The 19,478-nt window shown below is 37.2% G+C and overlaps 1 protein-coding gene across 1 annotated transcript in view; it reads left to right on the forward strand.

Annotated features, from left to right (window-relative positions):
* The window catches only part of tbc1d32 (TBC1 domain family, member 32), an 86,065-nt gene that overhangs the window by 28,231 nt on the left and 38,356 nt on the right, over positions 1-19,478 (forward strand). Inside the window, exons 24-27 of the mRNA XM_042503384.1 lie at positions 10,529-10,651; positions 13,629-13,737; positions 16,439-16,532; positions 16,619-16,744. Of these exons, the coding sequence (XP_042359318.1) occupies positions 10,529-10,651; positions 13,629-13,737; positions 16,439-16,532; positions 16,619-16,744 (452 nt within the window). The remainder of the gene's footprint in view (positions 1-10,528; positions 10,652-13,628; positions 13,738-16,438; positions 16,533-16,618; positions 16,745-19,478) is intronic.

A 19,478-nucleotide genomic window follows, 5' to 3' on the forward strand; every position in this document is an offset into this window, starting at 1 on the left:
ATCATCTTGGATGGCGCCAAGTCGAAGGATGCAGCAATGGCGCCCTTGCTAAAGAGTGTCAGGAGTGAACTTGTTTTGATGGCTATATCTCTGCAAAAGAAAACGCCCCATGAAACATTAAAATACCTTTTAGCCTGTAGGTTGCCAGGTTGGAGGTTGGTAGTGTTTTGAGTAGTGCTAAAATGAAGTGTGGACATAGATCTGGCTATGCAATAGTTTCAAACAGTGTTGGGGGATTTTGAAAGTGTTAATACTCTAGATAGGTGGCTAATGACAGGCTGAGTCTACATCCTGTGAGCAAGACAAGTAAAACTTCCTTAAACCAACAAGTTATGAGTTAATCTGTTGTTTTACTGTTTGGCGGTGAACATAGCAACTTCTGTGTGAAACTTCCACACAGCTTAATTTTAGTGTCATTGTTTATCAGCCCGCTTAGGAAATGGTACTCATACATTAAAAACACCATAAAACACACAGACAAAGAAAACAAAAAAAAAACATGAATTGAGGAAAAAGTTACCAAAAAAGCGGAGTGCAGTGATAAGAGTTGAATGAATGTTTTGGTAAGGTGTTTGTGTTCAGAGGCACTTCACCATATATACATACTATTGTATTGCTACAATGTGATATACTTTTTCTATGGGGATGATGCTTTCCAATACACACCCACATGACCAACAGTCGAAAGAAAACTAAAAAGATAAAAAGTTTTCAGGGCCTTTTACAGACAAAAACAGAGTGGGAAATGTATAGATAATGAATAAATGCTGACTCAAACTGATGCCACTACAAAAGGAGGTACAGTCAGATGGCAGCTGGCAACAGATATCTCCTGTTGCACTCATTGTTCTAGATGACACTTCACCACAGGACCATAAAACATGCAGCAGTTTTGCACACACTTTAGAAGCTAAACCATCACAGGAAGAAGATCTAGCTGTGGCTATTAATGCATGAGATAATTGGGACTTGTCCTGACTCATGCATCTATTGGATTATGAAGTAGCTCATGCATGAGGTGCTGTGGTGCGACTTTCATGCTATACTGGATCTTCAAATACCAGTTGCTTGATTTTATTCTGTGATGTAAAGCTGCATTTAATCACCTTACATGTTAATTTTTATTTAGTGGAAAACACAATCCCCTGCAGCTTAAAGGTCAGTAAAGCTCTCCAGTGAAGTAAAAAAATATTAAATCATTGTGATAATAAAAAATTACACCAGAGGCACCAAACCAAATGCATGTCTGATTTTACATGAATACACAACAGGAATCATTAATATATTAAACTTGTTTTGTATGTTCCACACAGCTGAACTGAATGCCCTCAAACATTTATTTTTAAAGACTTTCCCATTCTCATGGTGCACAGACATTTCATTACAATGTTTAATTACAGAGTCACTGGCTTTGCTAACTTAATTTATTTTTCTGTGTTTCTTGTCTACAAGGAATGGGATAGATTACCTTCTGAAATTGAGGGCAAACTGCTTTGTTAGTACAAACGGTTAAAAAGCTTCACAATCCTGGCTACTTGATAAAAAACATACCTTCATACATTATACTTCAAAGGAGCTGTTTGTGACACTTAGAGCATACCTGCTGTATGATTGAGTGTCTGAGTGGAATTGTCTGCACGTGACTCTCAACATGGAGGTGGCTAAGCTGGGAGCTAGCAGCTAACAGTGCTAACAGTGCCAAGAACGGCAACAGTAAAGACAGAGCTAATGGTATTAACTTGGGGAGGAACTGGGAAGTGGGCATGAGGCTTTCTCTACGTTAATGCTCCGCTATTGTTGGTTTGAGCGGTGCAGGCCATTAAAGCGCAGTGTAGAGCGGCAGTGATTAGCGAGCCAGTTTGATACACACATGCATGCGCACGAGCTCAGATTTCAACACACACAGAGGGGAGCTTGACTTCATTCTCTGCTCAGGATGTTATTAGTCCATGATTTCTACAAATTGTTGTTTGCTGCAATGTTAATGCTCTAAATGATCCATATAGAACCTCTAATGAAGCAGTGTGCCTTATTTTCGAGGGGAAGTCTGTTCGCCTCCTTGTGGGATAGGGTTAGCCCACCACAACGCTTTCTCTATTGGGCGTCATTATTTTTGTTTGTCTTATTTTAAGGTGGATAATTTGTAACAAACAGAACCACAGGTAGCATTAAAAATTTATAAAGTTTGAATCTCTGAAGCCCACAGATACCCTTACCAGATGCTTGGTATAACAGATTATCCATATATTTTTGTTTTTTCCACTGAGACTTAAAGTCGGTTTGAAAAAAGAACTCTTAATTACACTGAGAACCCTTTAACCAAACAACTGTCTGATTAAGAGACTCAGGGTTCTTTGGGTATCACTGATAAATATAAATATTGCAGATATAGGACCAAAAAAATATGTACTTATTTTGTTTTTGAGCTAAGTTTTAATAGCAAATGTTCTTCTTGACTGTACAATTATTCTCACCAGCACCCTCCATGTTATCTCAGTAGGCATGTATTTGTGTGGTTTAAAATTTAAATAGGAATCTCACTGTGGACAAACCTTCACTTTGGCTCTGTGTAAACCTTCAGATCAAAGACAGAAACTTGGCTTCACCTGAGGTCAAACACAGACAGCCACACATGCTGCAAGCTTGTGTGATTATATGACCAGGTAGATGGGGGAGTGTGTTGCATACTGAATAATACATTACAGGTTCATGTTATGAAAAATAATTTTCTTGTGAGAAATATGTTCATTGGTGTATTTTTATTTTTGTAGTCTTCTTCATTTTTAATAGCAGCATATTTGTTCCCCACTGCTCAGTTTTATATTGAAGGTACTTATACTATGCGAGGCGTTGTAAGTGTAAGCGTAAGTCTTAAAAAAACAGCTCACAAATATTAAGTGGCAAAAGCTCAGTCATTTCCTAAAACAGCTGGTAAGTATAGTTTTAAGTCAACATTCCTCAAACAGGAGTAAATATTGCATTTGTTGAGGACTATTTTCAGAGGCAGATATAAACACATTTAATGCACCATGAGGATTTATGGCAACATGTCAATGTATCTGGAATTGACTAGAAATAAACTACAGTACATATATGTCACATGTTGCAACAGTGTAACTCACTGATGTGTTCTTAAATGTATACCATGAGGGATTTTTTTTAAATTAGCAACAAAAAATATAAAGAAAGTAATCTATCTCAATCATCACATATGACCCACTAGGAATTTGTGGTGGTGTATTGTACTTCAGAGATTCTACCCTCTCTCTGTTTTTTTCTTATTTCCTCCTTATTTTGCTCTGGTTGAGACGTTTCTGGGAAAAAAAGTATGCAGGCGAGGTTTAGGCGAGGTTGAGGCACGGCTTTATGAAAGCAAGCAGCTGTTAGACCATAAGCAGCAGGCATCCAAGGAGAAGCTACAAAAGTGGACACAGTGCTGAAGAACACAAATAAATAGATTTTGGATAATAATGCATTCGGGCTGGGGTGTCTAGTAGCTCACCTGGTAGAGCTGATGCCCCATGTACAGAGACTGTGTGTCCTGACTGCAGCAATCGCGGGATCGACTTCAGCCCGCGGCCCTCTGCTACATATCGTTCCCTTTCTCTCCTCCTTCACACTTAAGCTGTCCTATCTGTAATGAAGACAACTGACTCAGAATTATGTATGAATTTGGCTGTTCAATACAAATATTTAACCGTTTCTTCCTTTGTTTCATATTGAGTGTTGTAGGGATTCGGCAAGATGTTCAGGGTGACAGCATGTTTGTGTGATATAGTAAAACAAGTCAATTTAGCCCTCCCAGCTAATGCATGTTAACTTCACTAACGACGAATCAGCAATTTTCAACACTTTTTGCCAACACTAGATATCAAAATAAAGCTACAGACTATATCTTATGAAGCTGCTTTGAGGTGTAAATTCACCACTTCCACGAAGAAGGCAGAAGATAATGTTAGCTTGGACCTTGACCGGTCAAAGCGTCTCTTCCTCTGGGCAGCTGCGTCTGACTCACTCTGACTCACCCTGAGTCTGGGTCGACATCCTTCTGTACCGGAGAGCAGCATGAAAGTGAGGAGTGCTCACTCATGCAGCTAAATCTTGGGACATTTTGGTAAACAGCACACTAAATAACAAGATAAAAGTCTGCTCAACTTGAAGCAATTTCAGTCGACTGAGTAGTCTCCCACTGATTATTCGAATTTTCGACTATCGGGTAGCCCTACAATGGAGCTCAGTGGAATACAGGAAGAGGAGGAAGAAATACATCAAGCTTGGGATGCACAGGCAATATTTGTTTCTCATTCATGGTATTTTATGGACAGCAACAATATAGAATATCGCTAACCTTATCCTTTTAAGTAGCCAGCAGAATGAAACCACAAGATCTGGTTTGAACTATTTTTATTGGATCATTTGGATCTATTCTGCAATTGACTCGAGTAAGTTTGAAACCAGCCATGCTTTGAAACTTTTTTCACGTTTACCACTGGTTTAATCACCAGCACCTCGTCAGGCAAACATGCACTGAGCATTCCTGAAGTGCAGCCCCTCTTGAAAAAAGAAGCCACAATTTCCACCCCTCTTGATCTTCACAGGCTAATGAGAGCTAAAATCCCTCAGCCCCTTCTCCTTGGTGCTAAAAGCCTCTTTGTTGTCATGGCAACCAGCACCCTTTCCCCATGTTTCTCCCATGTCTGGATTTTTTGGATGCCTTTTATTCCTCTCTCGCTGCTATTGAAGGGTCTGAACATGTCAAGTGTGTGTGCTCGTACTAAGCTTCACACACTTTAACCCATAGTTTGATTAGGTTTTTTTTTTTTATGTCCGTAGCAAAGTCCCTACCGTTTATTATGAATTTGATCATGCTACTTTAAAAATATGCCACAACACTGACACCTGTGTGATAAAGTGAAGAAAAACAATATCACAGCCTTATTGTTGCTGGAGATTAAGAGAAGATAAAGATTATGTTTGAATAGCAAAAGAGTCCAGAGGTTCTCTGGTGAAGGTGAAGCCCCTACATCTATAGAGATTTATTATATTATGGTAATCCCCTTGAGATGCACCATCTCGTTTTTAATGGGGTTCCAAACAAACAAACAAATGGAAAACAGACAATGTACAAGACACAATTTTATGAAACCTAACAATAAAAACAACAAACTATCTTAAAAGAGAGAGAAAATAAAGTAAAAAAAGAGAGTACAATCTTAGACTAGACACAATCAAAAGAACAATGATTAATCTCTAAAGAGAGAGAGAAACAGTGATAGCTTTCCTGAGACACTGGCATCTGTGACATCATGTGAGTCCCGAAAAAGATACAAATACGGCTTATAGACGGGAACATTGATAACAGAACTTAGATTAAATTTTTGTGGCGAGTCAAATATTTGTTTTGTCCTCATTTTAGTTGACTTGTAGTTGTCTCACTTCCCCAGACAAAGTAAACTATCTAAAATAAGATTACGAATAAATAAAAGAAAATAAATATTTCAGAGTTGTATTCTACGGTGATAAACAGGTCAGATGTGAAAGTAAAGACAGACAACAAAGTGGAAGAGATTACTTTGTTTTGTTTCAGGCTGGCATTAAAAACCTCCCCTCTGTGTCGTAAAGTTTCATGGTATTGTTGCATGGAGGCCCAAATGAAGCTTCTAATTGATCTTTGCAGATGCACAGCCTGTGGGCTCTCAGTCTGCCACCTGATACGTGCAGATCATTAATTAAAGCAATTGTTTTCTTTCGTAAAGAGTGGTGTCGTTACAAGTTCTGTCTCTATTTATATCACACAAGCAGAACTTGCAGGCTAAGTTTACTAGTTGTCATTTCCACAAACCTACACATTTCAAGAGAATTTCTTTACATCACTGAACCTTGCAATGTTTTTATAATTGCACTCCTGACTAATAATAATAGTGACTAGCAATGATATAAGCCTCCCTTGTAGTACGTACGTAAAGTTGACCATCTGCATCTTACCTCAGGCATGACTAATCAATCAGCAGCGTGATCTTCAGTCATACTGCCAAGCAGTTTAATCTCAACTTTGATTGGTTTATTCATAGGTCCTCCGATGCATGTGGGCACATCATCAATGCAGTAATCATCTGTCATCCGTCATTAATGGATGTTTCAGTGCAAGTCTTTCAACATTAGATAAAGTGGGTTGTAGTCAGCATGAATGTCAACAACTTAACATGGATTTTGGCATTTAAAAAACCCAAAAAACATTCAGCCTCTTTGTTTGTGTGCCATTGTAGAAAGTGAATAGATGTTTCATTTCCAAAAAGAACATAACTCTAAAATAATGCAGAGAAATTATTCAGTGACTCTTAAAACTAATAAAACACACATAGGAGGTTGTTTTTTTTAAAGAGTTCATTAAAATATCGGTCTTAGGACATATCATAGTCCTCTGGTAAGTCATGCACTAAAATGATAAACCCCTTCTCCATTTTTTCAATAAACTGATATTTACAGAAGAAAAAAACATATTCTGGTAAATGTGATTGGTTGTTACTCATCACATGACATGCGGTGAGCTTTGCTGCGTTGAACTTTTTCTTCCCAATAGCCACTTGGGAATGCTTGTCTGCCACCACAGCTAACCCTATCCCTACATTGACAACAATGGATTTTAGGTCATAAAAAACATGGCACATGGACAGTCCACTAGTCTGCTAGTATGTCAGCAAACTGAATATTTTTGGGTCTGAGAAGTGGTGATGGAATGATATATATCTATATCTCCATCTTTATCTATATCTATGTCTCTCTCTCTCTCTCCCTCTATACACACACATATTTATATATATATATATGTGTGTGTGTGTGTGTGTGTGTTTAAAAAGAGAGAGAGAGAGAGAATAGGAGAATACTTAGTAGATTAATTATAATGAAAGTAATCATGTTGTGGCACCCGTTAAATTCAAAGTCCTACAGGCATCACAGTGACCACTGCTGTTTTCAAAAGGTTGCAAATGAATTGGTATTCAGAGCAGCTAAATATTTTAAAAGACCTCCAATTGGACGGTCAGTCTTCACCTCACTTGATAAGAGAAGCCCATCAAAGAGACAAACTGGAAGCAGGCCTGGTTCTCTGTTTCGTAGTTTCAAACAGAGAAAGGTCAGGAGGCCTGACAGACTCTCAGCCTCTTGCTGTGCTGCTGTCAGAGTGACTGAGTAGAGCTGTCAGTCATACAGGAGTCCAGGCAACTGCCCAGCACACCAGGAAACAAGAAGCTGCTAAAAAGGATTCACAAAGACTAACAAACACACCAAACAACATGCAGAGCTAAACAATACCTCTTGCTTGTCAGTATAAGAACACTCACGCAAGATTGGAAATTGAAATGGCATTTTGTGAAAAGCAGGATCAGAGTTTTAAACAGCCTTTTAAATGTTTAAAAATAACCCCGACATTTCTGATCATTTCATTGTGTCCTTGTTGTTTTCGAAAGCCTTATTTTGAAAATGGTGGTAAACTATTAGCTGTGAAAATCAAGAAGAAAATCAGCTTGGACACATGCATAAAACTGTCTAAAACTACTGAAATATCATACAAGACATGCGCATAGTAGGAGTGAACTAAACAGATTTGTTTGTAGTTTAAAGACTCACATGAACATAAGTATCAGTCTATCTGCTGAAAACACTAGAAGACAGTCTTAGACGATGTTATGGATTGAGATCAAACAGAAGCAGCTGAATCATCCTAAACATGCTCTGTTGCTTTGCCTGTATTAGAGCTATCCCCCTTTCAGTCTATTAGCTGACTAATAGGTCATTATGGTTATGCTCTAGCTCCGTACCTAATGCACTGATATTAGAGTGGTATTGATTTTTGTGAAACTGTTTATTTAAACCCAAAGTTCTGTGGTTCTGTTGTACATTAAAACAAAAAGACTTAAATTTCTCAGGTTAAAAAAAGATACATACAGAGAGGTACATTTACAGCCATTCCCATAAATATTCAATCGTCCTTGCCTTATTAAAAGTGGGAATAATGGGTTAAAAGGACACTTTGCCAATTGTCAACAAGCTTTGTATCATAACAAAGTGGGTAATGTTTTTGTAATGCCCACCACTCACGCTGCTACTGCGGACACAAAAAGTATTCAAAGAGTACAGAAGTGCACCAAGAAACAGAGCCGCCTCTCTCTCTCGCTCTCTTTCAAACTCAGACCAACTACGCAGTGCTGATCAAGTACAAACCGAGATTATGTCACTGCACTGGTTTTTGTGTCCAAAAATGTTTAAAATGCAAGATGTAATAGCGAGTATAGTTAACCAGGAAGTGGGCACCATAGTGTTTTCTTCAGGACTAAAGAACGCCAATCAAACAGTAAAACTAAGCAGTGCTGATCAAAATGTAAACCAAGATTATGTTACTATATTGCATATTTCTCCTGAAATAGTTTTCAGAAACATGTTTAAGATCACTGTTAATCTGTAATACAAGATTGTCACTAGCTGGCTGCAATTGTCTCCTTGGACGAGTTAGCATAACATCACCTACCAACGGGAGCTTTTATTGGTCTGCTGTAGACCAATGTTTCAGTCTTGCTACGACATAGACAGTCCAGTTTTATGAAGACCATCTTTCCAACAGTGAAATACTTCTTTAAATGAGAATGACATAGTCCATCTGGCATCACTGACATGATGAGAAGACCAGTTTTGCCAAATTAATTGCTGGGATAGAGCGCAGAGCAGGTAGAGCAAATGTGTATTAACTAGATTGTTTTGATTAATGTTGCACACCAGTGACCCACATATGGGAGCTCTCTGATAAGCACTTAAAAACAGTCTAAATTAAGATAAGCTCTGGTGCTTGGTCTTGGGAAATCTTACCACTCTTGTTCCTTTGAGATTTTTATGATTATTCCACCAGAAATTGTTGATAATAAAACTGTTACCAACAGTAGCGCTTAAATTAAGAAATCACTCATACATAATCAATAATACTTAATGACGCTTTCTCTCAACAGGTATTGTATCACATAAAAAAAAGAGGGCTACAACATACTGCTGCTGGAGCTTAACAGCTTGCTTGAGCCTGGTGTCATTACCAGCAACTTAAAATGAACCATGAAGCTTTTCCCAAGGGGCTCCTACTTAACAAAGCTTACAATTGGCTACGGCGTGCTGGTGAAAAATTGTGTTGACTGATCCAGCATTTGCAGACATAGTACAATGCCAGGGGAAATAGGCAACCAAAGTCCAAACGGGGTCTTTGTCAGCATGTTTCTACCCTGCTCTACAGTTTGTACTACATTACTATATGAACTGCAGGGCTGCTATTCTGCTGCAGCATTTCAAAATTAGGTATGTAAGAAAATATCGATACACTCTAGTATCGCAGTGTTTTCTGAAACTGCATCAGTTCTCAAAAAACACTGTTGATTTTTAATTTCTATTTTACATTCAAAGGCTGTGGTTTATTTTGAGCTGTGTTTAACCCTTTAGTGTTGTAATCTATCTTCAGCCATTTGACTGTTCCACTCCAGGGGCCAGATGCATAAAACTCTGTGCGGACACACAGTTTTAGTCATTAATCTATACAGAGGTAGAATAAAGCATCTGCATTATTTTAGTCAGATTTATAAAACTGTGTGTATGTCTGATTTTGTTTTTTAAATCTTATTTATCACAGTGCTGGACGCACGGGCATGAGCCTCGTTTCTATACCCACATTTCACCATAAATTGATGTAGAAATGCCTTTAAACATGAATTTGCATATTGACACATGTGCCCCTCAATTTATTACACCTGTCAGTGAGAAATACAGAACAGCAGCTGTTATTATGTACTAATGCAGATATATTGTCCATACCACTAATTCATCACAATGTGTCATTATTTTTTTACAATTGTCATTCTTATTAAATGGGAGAAATCAATGATTCATTGAGAGCCTTAACTTTACAAAATGCTCCATATGTTAAAATATAATGATAACTAACAGGGAGATGAATGTATACAAAAACAATGCTTAAATGTATCACTCATAAATAATTTAAGATTAACAATAAATGTGCCTTTGATTGACATTTTACAGAACACAGTATAAGCTGCAAATAAAAAAACCCCAAAACAATCAATGAAATTGGCAAATAACAACAGCATTCTTTTCTGTCTCTTAATTTATATTTAATCTCCCTCTTATCATATTACCCGTAGCTATCTCAGCTAAAACCGTGTACACCAGCTCTGAAGAAAGCATGAGGTGTGTACATTCTCACTGCACATTCCCTCTTTATAAGTACCAGTTTATGTGATGTACATTGTATATGCATCAGACCCAAGCTAGCGTGCACAAAAAGAATACAAGCCTATGAAACAAGCAATCATAAACGGCGCGCCACAAGCATTGACAGTTTTCTTAGAATTAGATTTTAAAAATTGCAATATATCGCCTTGCTTACAGATTCTTGTATACACACCGCCCTGCTCAAAATGCCAGTCCTCTCTGTATTTTTGATGTTTGTTTGTTTGTTTGTTTTTGTTTGTTGCTGCAGACTACTCAGTGTGCTCTGCTGTAATCTGGACTCCTTTCTGCTGCTAGAGAGCCAGTACAACATGTGCTCCATGCTGCTGCAGAGCCAGAGGGAAAACATCACCGAGCCAGACACTGATGAGGGGTATGAACCAATGTGCACATTAAAATTCTATGGTTTGAAACTTTTATTAATGTCCATTATGTTAAACATACGTTTTATAATGATCTTTTATTATCAGAGATTACCATTTCAACTTTTATAACTTGCAAAATCAAAATGCCTTTAAGGTTTAGTTTGTAGTCTAAAGTGGCATCTAGAGGTGAGTTTGCAGAACTAAAACTTCTCCAGGGTGCAAGAATCACAGTTGACAATGCAAAAATGCAAATGGCTATATCTAGAGCCAGTGTTTGGTTTGTCCATTCTGGGCCACTGTAGAAACAACATGATGGACTCCATGGAAGACCTGAAGATATAGACGGCTCATTCTAAGGTAAAGAAAAAACGATTCTTAGTTCAGGTTATTACAAACTAATGAAAACATGGTTGTAAATATTATGCCCCAATATATATTATATCCCAATAGATGCCCCTCTGGACCTTAAAATTCTGCCACTGTCCTTAATGTTTTAATGAAATGTATGATGGGAACAGCATTGCTTAGCTGAAGCTTTTCATGGTGGATATAATTGAAGTCTAAAAGTACTGAGAGACAAACAAATGCCTTATTGGTTTTGGAGTTTTCTTTAGTTGACAATAAGAAAAAAAGCAGAATAACACTAGCCTTATACTTTAACTTAGTATAATATAATTTGAAATTACAAAAAGGCTCTCTTCTCTGTTCTCAGAAATAATTCAACATTTTGGTAAATTATTTGATTTCTTTCCGAGAGTGAGATGAAGGGATAAATATAAATATCATAGCTGTGCATTAGCTATGGAGCTTTAGCCTGTTAGCTTAGCTTAGCATAAAGCCTGACATCAAAGATAAATGGCGAGCCTGAAAATGGTTGAAAAAGATCCAACAAATACCTCATAAGCTCACAATAAAACATGCCATATCTGGTTGTTAAATCCTTAAAACAAACAAACGTAACAAACAAACACACAAAAGTAAAGAAAAGACTGTTGTGTTTGTAGAACTACATGCTGGAAATATTTTTTTGGCAAACAACAGTTTATCCATCCGCCGTAACTCTGTGCAGCATCTCCAGCTACAGCGCAGGTTGCCAGATACTGCCAGTGGGCAAATATTTTGTAATAGGTCTCTTGAGGCACAGTGATGTCAAACCTAGCATCCTCACTGTGACAACAAGACCTTGGGATGATGATGATCACAGTCAGCTATCCCCACAGTTTTTGACAAGAAACAGTTAGAGCACCTCACTGCCCCCAGAAAACACGACCTTTTGAAATGTTGGTACAGGTATATTTTTAACTGTTTCATTCTACCTCAACTTTCTATGCTAAGCTAGGCTAACCACACCTTGATTTCAGCTCTTTTTATAGCACGCAGACATTAACTTCTCGATCTCCTTATCAAACCCATGGAAAGAAAATGAATAAGTGTATTTTCAAAAATATGTGTGCTTTCTGTACATAGACTTTGCCCTTACCACCTTTATAGAAAGTTTAGTTTATCCCAGCAAGAGCTGAGCTGAAGCCTCAGGAAGTTATTTCAGACATTTAGACACTGCAATAGTTTCCACAGCGAGCACTGTCAACCTACACACAGTCATTCTCTCTCTCATTCAGTAAAAGCTTTTTGCTCCTCTGTGCATCATCCTGATGTGACGGAGCACTTTCAAATTTAATCATTGCTCAGGATGAGAAATTGTTTGTTTGTTTGCCTTGTCACAAATAAAATGAAATAAATCGGGAAGACAGTGAAAAGACCATTTTCTGAAAGTGGGTGTTCAAGAGCCTCTCTCTCTTGGTAATGGCTGGCAGAGCTGTGGCTATTGGTTATGAATGGAAATGGCCCTGAAATGTCGGCTCATATACCATGTTTGGGTCCTGCCTCAATTTTTGTAGAATGATGACTGGTTAATTAAGTCTCCCATCTCCCTTTCATGCCCTCTTTTCCTCTCATGCTCCTATTGTCATCCCAGACATCATCATCATCTTTTCTTTCTTTTTACCCTCTTCTCCCTCTCTCTTCACTCCTGTTCAGTGTTTTCTATTTAGCATCGATTTTTTTGACTATTTGTTGTCATTTCTTTTTGCTAATGCGTTTTAATTATTTTCTGCTTTGACCTTTTGAATATCCGTGATCTCCAGATTCACCAAAAATATTTAGAGAAAGCGATCTGCACATTTTATTTGACCCCAGCTGTTGGAGCTGTGAGTGATTTTAAAGGTCTGAGGGCCAAAATGTAATCTGAATAAAAGAGAAATGCATGTGGAGCCAGAGTGTGTGACACTTTTTTCCCTAAGCTTTGTGTGATTTCACATTTTTTATTCACAAAGAAATGTATGCAAATTACATTTTGTGGCAAACAGGGTGTTGGAAAGAGCACTGTACAGGAAAATAGTCTCCTTTATTACCAAATTCAAGTCCAAATTGCTTTAGCTGTAAGAACTATCCACCAAGGCTGACACCCTTCGACCCCAAAGTGCCTCTGTAATTGGAATATTCTCTGATCTTATCTAAAATTCGCACATTGAAACCCTTCTCTCCTCCGTTTCTTCCTTGTCTTGCAGCAATGACGCAGTCATTCAGAGGTTTCAAACTCTGCATAAAGTCTTTTTAGAAGACTTTTCAAAGAAAGTTATCTGAGCTGCAATAAATTGAGCAAGTTTTGAAGTGTTAGTGAGTTGGATGGCATGTTAATTAGCATGACCTTGTCTATCCTCAGTATAACAAGAAAATTCGATTTACATGTATTGTATTCCATATATGCCTGACACACCAAATGTTTTCTTTAACATTTTCTTTCTCTTCAGATGTCTCTCTTATTCTGTTGTCTTGCAGACTCACTATAACACTCACTGTTCACAAATGTTTATTACATTACAGCTTGTGTCCTTCCTAGTTTTTCTTGTTTGCTCCTGTTCCTTTTGTACCCTTTACACCTCCGTCTATATCTTATCCGCTTTTTTTTCTGTTAAACCTTCTCAGGGAGTTCATCATAGACAGCGTATCAGTGGAGAGGAATCATGTGCTGGTTCGTGTGAGTGTGGTGGGTGGTCCGTCTGAAAGGAAGCTTCCTCCTCGAGCACTGCAAGAGGTCAGCTAAGGTCTACTCTTCATCCTAACCTGATTCTGAATTGGTACAATTGATGGTTCCTCTCTATGCAATCTTACAACAGCTTTGCTTTTAATTATTCTTTTAATGCCGTTATCTCAAGAGTTAATTATTTTGTAAGCTTGAGAAAACAAGCGTAGTCATCTCATAATACTGAGATAATCAACATTTTATCACAATAAAAGGAAAGATTGTTTTCTATCATTATTTTGAGAAAAGGAGCTTTATTGCCTTGAGAATAGGGGTGGGCGGTATATTAAATATATATAAATATATACTCAATGTATTGCGGCTTGTTCCATGTGCGATATATAAAGTGGCTCTATAACAAACATCTAGTATAAATTGTCATGTCACTGGCATTAGACTCGTTACAACATTTTGGTTCTCCATCTCTGTCCTAAAGTTCTCAGCCTCTTGCAGACACACACAAAAAGCAGGGCTTTTGCAGAGCTCTGATGGCAAAAATGTAATCACATTTTTGTAAGTCTTTGTAATATATGAACAGGAGAGCTGTTACTTTGTTTACTGCTCACAGTAAATAAATCCACACTGTTAAAGGTGCTGTGGTAACTTTATGCTAACGCTAAAATCAAACTGTTGACCAGAAGTCCACAGCAAAACACTTTCAGCCCGAGACGAGCTAGTTCCCCCCAAAATTAAAGGACCATGGGATCCCGCTTTGATTTATTAAATTATAACAATACTTCATTTAACTTTCCCACAATAGTATTTTATTAATCTTTATTATCACACTATTTAGGTAGTCTACATTAGTTTAAAGGAGAATTCAAGTTATTAAGTTATATATCGCGTATCATATAAAAAATTATTGGATGCATGGCCTTTGTCTGCCTCCTTACCTCTCTACCTGTAAGGTACTTTGCCTACTTTTAGCAAGTCAAATCTGTCATTAGACAAGAGAAATATTAGAATTAGGAATGTGTTTGCTTTGGGGTTGAAGTCAATAAGTTGTTAGGGATGGAGAACACGCCTTCTTTTCTATCATTGTGAGCTTTGTTGGCTGTAAGTTTATATAAACCAGCTAAATGCTGTATAATATTTCAGTGAGTTTGTGGTTGATATTTTTCAGATATTTCTGGGTCCAAAGAGTCCTAACATCTATCTTTTGTGAATTGTTGTTCTCCAAAGCATCATTTGGGGAAGACAAACACATTAACTCCTCAGAACTGGTGATGTCTTCTGAGAGCTCCACAGACTGATACAAGCATCAGTGTTTATTGGACATTTGGACAACGGTGATAGCTTTTCACCACACTGTATCACAGTGCCTAATTGGCATTGCCACTGATTAAAGTGGCTTGAGGTGCATTTAAAAAAAAGTTGACTTTAATTATTCTTAAATAACTAGAATATGAAATATTGTACTACTGGTAATTTTATTTCAGATAAGGGGTCGAGATTACCAAGAGTGCTTTAGTCATTGTTTGTAGTCTGAAGCTTTACTCAGCATGTTTTGGGATAGTTATAAGTTATTAATGTGCCATTTATGCTAAACACAAAACAGGAAACTAATTTACGCTGAGGTCAAGGGCAGGATATGAAAGAGATCTTGAAGGGGGAGCGTGTAAATTAGTTTAGTGAGTGGTTCCGTTGTGTTTCACAGGTTTCTTTTATTCATCTCTCCTGTCACCTGCAGGGAGTACAGGGACCAGAAAGCTGTTAAATAAGTACTGATATTGTGTGAAGTTACAAAGCAAAAGGAAAATGAATCCACACTTGGTGAGAAATGGAAAGAGAAGCAGCATTGTGTTTAAAAAAAGGTTATTCCTGACATTCGGAAGTGTCTGACAGAATATTTACTGCCCAAGAGGAGACCTTATGAATGCCATGACATCATGGTCATACGTTTTGTAAAAACTTTTAAGTTAACACAAAATAGCATATTCATGGAGAAAAATAGCAAAATTTCAGCACAATAAATCTTGTTACATGCAGAATTATCACCCACAGCAATGGATCCTAAAATCATTATTTTAGGGATTGTATGCAATTATGAGCGTCTTACCAAAATACAGGGCTCTGTGCATTTTCTTCTAATGTCAGGGAAGCATATCACCTGATAGGCAGACTCAAATACCAACAGGGATTATCATGAGCAGAGGACACAGACAATTGGATAAACAGGCCTGCCTCCTAAACCCCATTAACATTTAGAGCACATTCTTTGGAAAGTCACATGCTAAGCTAACTCAAATGTTATACTTTTTCAAAACTAAGACATGACAAGCCTAATGATTACAACACTTAATGGTAATTGGTTACAAAGCAGGGGAAGAAGAGAGAATAAAAAAAAAACATTAAGGAGGATATAACTGATGGCATACGAAACACATAATTTGATACACTGCTACCAGCTTGATATTAAACAATTGCTCCGTAATTAATTCATCTACATGTCACTGTTTAATTGCACTTCACTGTTTATGGTTTGAAATGTTATTAAATTGCAAACAATTGTGAACAATCCAACATAATGACACATCAGTAATACAGTAGACTTATAAACAGCCACAACCGTTATCTAGTCAGAGCAGTGTCGACATGAATCAAAGACAATAATGCAAACATAATTAATCTAGTAGGTTGTTTGTAATAATTGCATGAGGGTGTAATGAGGTGGCCAAATGGTCAATTGAATTTTGTTATCTGCTCATTCCAGGGAGAAGATCCTTACCCCTGGCCCATGTTTTCAAGTTACCCTCTACCTCACTGCTACACTTTGGACCCGCCAAAGATCCATCTGAACTCACAGGGTAAAAGAAACTTTTATTACGTTGCCAATATTAATTGGTGACATTATTGTGATTATTCACCTCCAGTTTTTTTTCCCATTGTATAGACTCTGAGATCAGCTCATTTCTGGCATCTTCTAAAGACTCAAAGAATGAGGAGGGCTGGATGGAGACCTGCCGGAGACACTACTGCAAAGTCATGACCTCCAAACCCAACATCTTAACTGGGAAAGGTAAGACTGTGGTTTTTCTACCATGTAGTAGCCTAAAAATAACAAAGATACATAACACTTGTAATGCTACAATTATTGATTGTAAATGAGTCTTGGTTATGATTAAGGCATGGAAAGAATAACTGCCAATTTACTTACAAAGTTTTGAAAAGAATAAAGTTTTACATTAAAAAAATAAACAAATCTAAACAAACAAAGACTTAAACTGAAATTAATTCTTCTGGTAGCAATGAAGAAATTACCAAATGGTCACAAAGGGTATATTCTCTGTTTCTTGATTATCCCACAAGCCATGCTGGGACTTTAGGTCTTAGGTTGCAAATCAGGGTAAACTCGAGCACTTTATCAGTTAACAGCTAACTGTCCAAAGGCTGGGGTTGAGGTTTAACGTATGTCATTCACTCACCCATACATTTCAATTCTCTCTCACCCATACAAACTATCCAATGGTTTAACTGATCAGGAAGCAGATAAATGTAAACTGCAGCTCACCTTTTGTATAACCATATTTCAATCAGGAGAGACTGACTGTCTATTAGAGTGAACATAATTTATTACATAGTGCACAACAAAGATGAATAGGTAAAGCAAGGTAGCTTTTTTGTGTATCATGTTTCATATGACAGGGCACGTACAACGAAAGCTTTATAGAGCAATAAAATAGAAAACATAATAAAGGGTACAGACTTACAATAAAAGAGTCAAGAGATAATATATAAAAGGTAAATCAATTGCTCAATGAGTTACAATTTTTGAAATAAAAAATATTAAAAATAGCAAATGTGCAGACAGGAGGTGCAAAGATTAAAAAAAAACTTTTTAATTATTTAAACTCAAGTTTGAAAATAAGTTTTCAGTCATTCAGTCACACCTCCTCATCAGGTTTACATAGATCTGATGTCCATGAACATTTTAAGAACTCGTCATCACTGCTGTTGACAGCCAAATGGCACTGATGCCTGCTTTTCTCACATAGGAGTAAATAGCTGTGATTCAAGGAGGACAAAAATACATTCAGAATGAAGGAGGGCTGACAATCTTGTCATTAATGCATCCACTGTACAGTGATTGCTTCCTTTCATCAGCATACTGTTAAACTCAGCCCGTGAAAGCATCTATTCTCGGCTCTACGGTGCTCATTTAAGGCTTTTCACTGTAGGACCATGATCAAGATTTATTATCTTTTAAGCTTCACTCCGCTGTAGAAGTGCTATCTTATTTGGCACACCATTAACCATGCAAAACCTGGCATTCAACTTTTTAAGAAACATGCAATGAAGGAAATTGTAGCATTTATAGGGCCGACTACCACATTAACCCACTTCCTAGGCAATTTATTGTACATTTACTTATGTCTAGTGCTGCAAATAAAGATGCTGTGATTATCACTTGTGTCTTTGACATGCTTCTCCACAGCTGTTAAACAAAAATGATTAAGTATACTATCTCTTCATCAAAACACTCATGATTAGAACTGTTTGCATGTTCAATACCTTCGCTATCTCATTAGATACTTATTGATTCCTTAATTGGTCTGCCTCAACAGCACGTCAATGAGATGCATTCACTTGTGCTCAGAGTTTCAGGGTTGAATTATGATCAGCACTCATTGTGTTACCTAATCTGGCTGCACTGCTGTATAAAAACTGTTGCTTTTTTCACAGAAGCATTGATTTCTCCATTGTATGTTGCATGAACATGACTTCACAAACATCCTGTTTCACGCAACACTTTACGTAAGAATGCTGTGTGAGGCGCTAATGCTAACATAAAACACAGTCATGTAAAACTTATTTTTATTAAGCCCATTCTGTCATCACATATGATAAATCACTGATAGCCATTGATTTGCCATACAATATATGCTTTTTTTTTTTTTTTAACTCAGTTAACCCTGTGAAACCTGGAGCTATCACATGAAGATATCACTTCCTTTTGAAAACGGGGAAAAAATGGCAATGAGCAACTTGGCAAGAAATGTTCCACAAACTTCAAGAAATTAGCAGCTTTTTATAAATATTTTGTGAAAGCACCAATAGTCAACACTACAATATTGTTCCGATATCAATATCGAGGTATTTGGTAAAAAATGTTGTGATATTTGATTTTCTCCATATCACCCAGCCCTAAGCTTACCTTCCCCTGGTGCCATTTGTGAAAAGTCCTTTTCACATACAGAACTAGATGAGATAACAAACACCAATTAGCAAAACATTAAATTGACATTACTTTCCTGTGGAATTAAAAAGTATTATCCTCAAGCCTCGAGCTACCATGCAGACAACACCATACATTTTAAATGCTACTCAATCCACATATGTATTAATATATCAGTAACAAAGTGCTCCTGCAACCATGAAGCACTTGTGTTAGGTTGAATTTTTAATGGCCTCTCCTACTGTGGCGTGGATTGTATCTTGTTTGTATGCTGCTTAGGAGAAAATAACCTACCAAATGATTAAATATGAATGTAACACAGTGGAGAATTTATGACAATGAAATGAGCTGCAACATTCAGTATTATGTGAAACTTTCATCAGGAAGACGGTGAATAATATTCAGTGATAAATACAAATAAAAAAGTAATAAAAAATGCAGCTATTACATTCAGATAGTGATGACTTGTGAAAATACAGCTGTTACATTGGTAAGCCACTTTATTTGCAACAAAGAGTCATACATAACTTTTCTATGTGTTCTATGTCCTCAAGAAAATGCCCTTTCAAATACTCAA

Source organism: Plectropomus leopardus, chromosome 16, assembly GCF_008729295.1.
Source record: "Plectropomus leopardus isolate mb chromosome 16, YSFRI_Pleo_2.0, whole genome shotgun sequence".
Lineage (NCBI taxonomy): Eukaryota > Metazoa > Chordata > Actinopteri > Perciformes > Serranidae > Plectropomus > Plectropomus leopardus.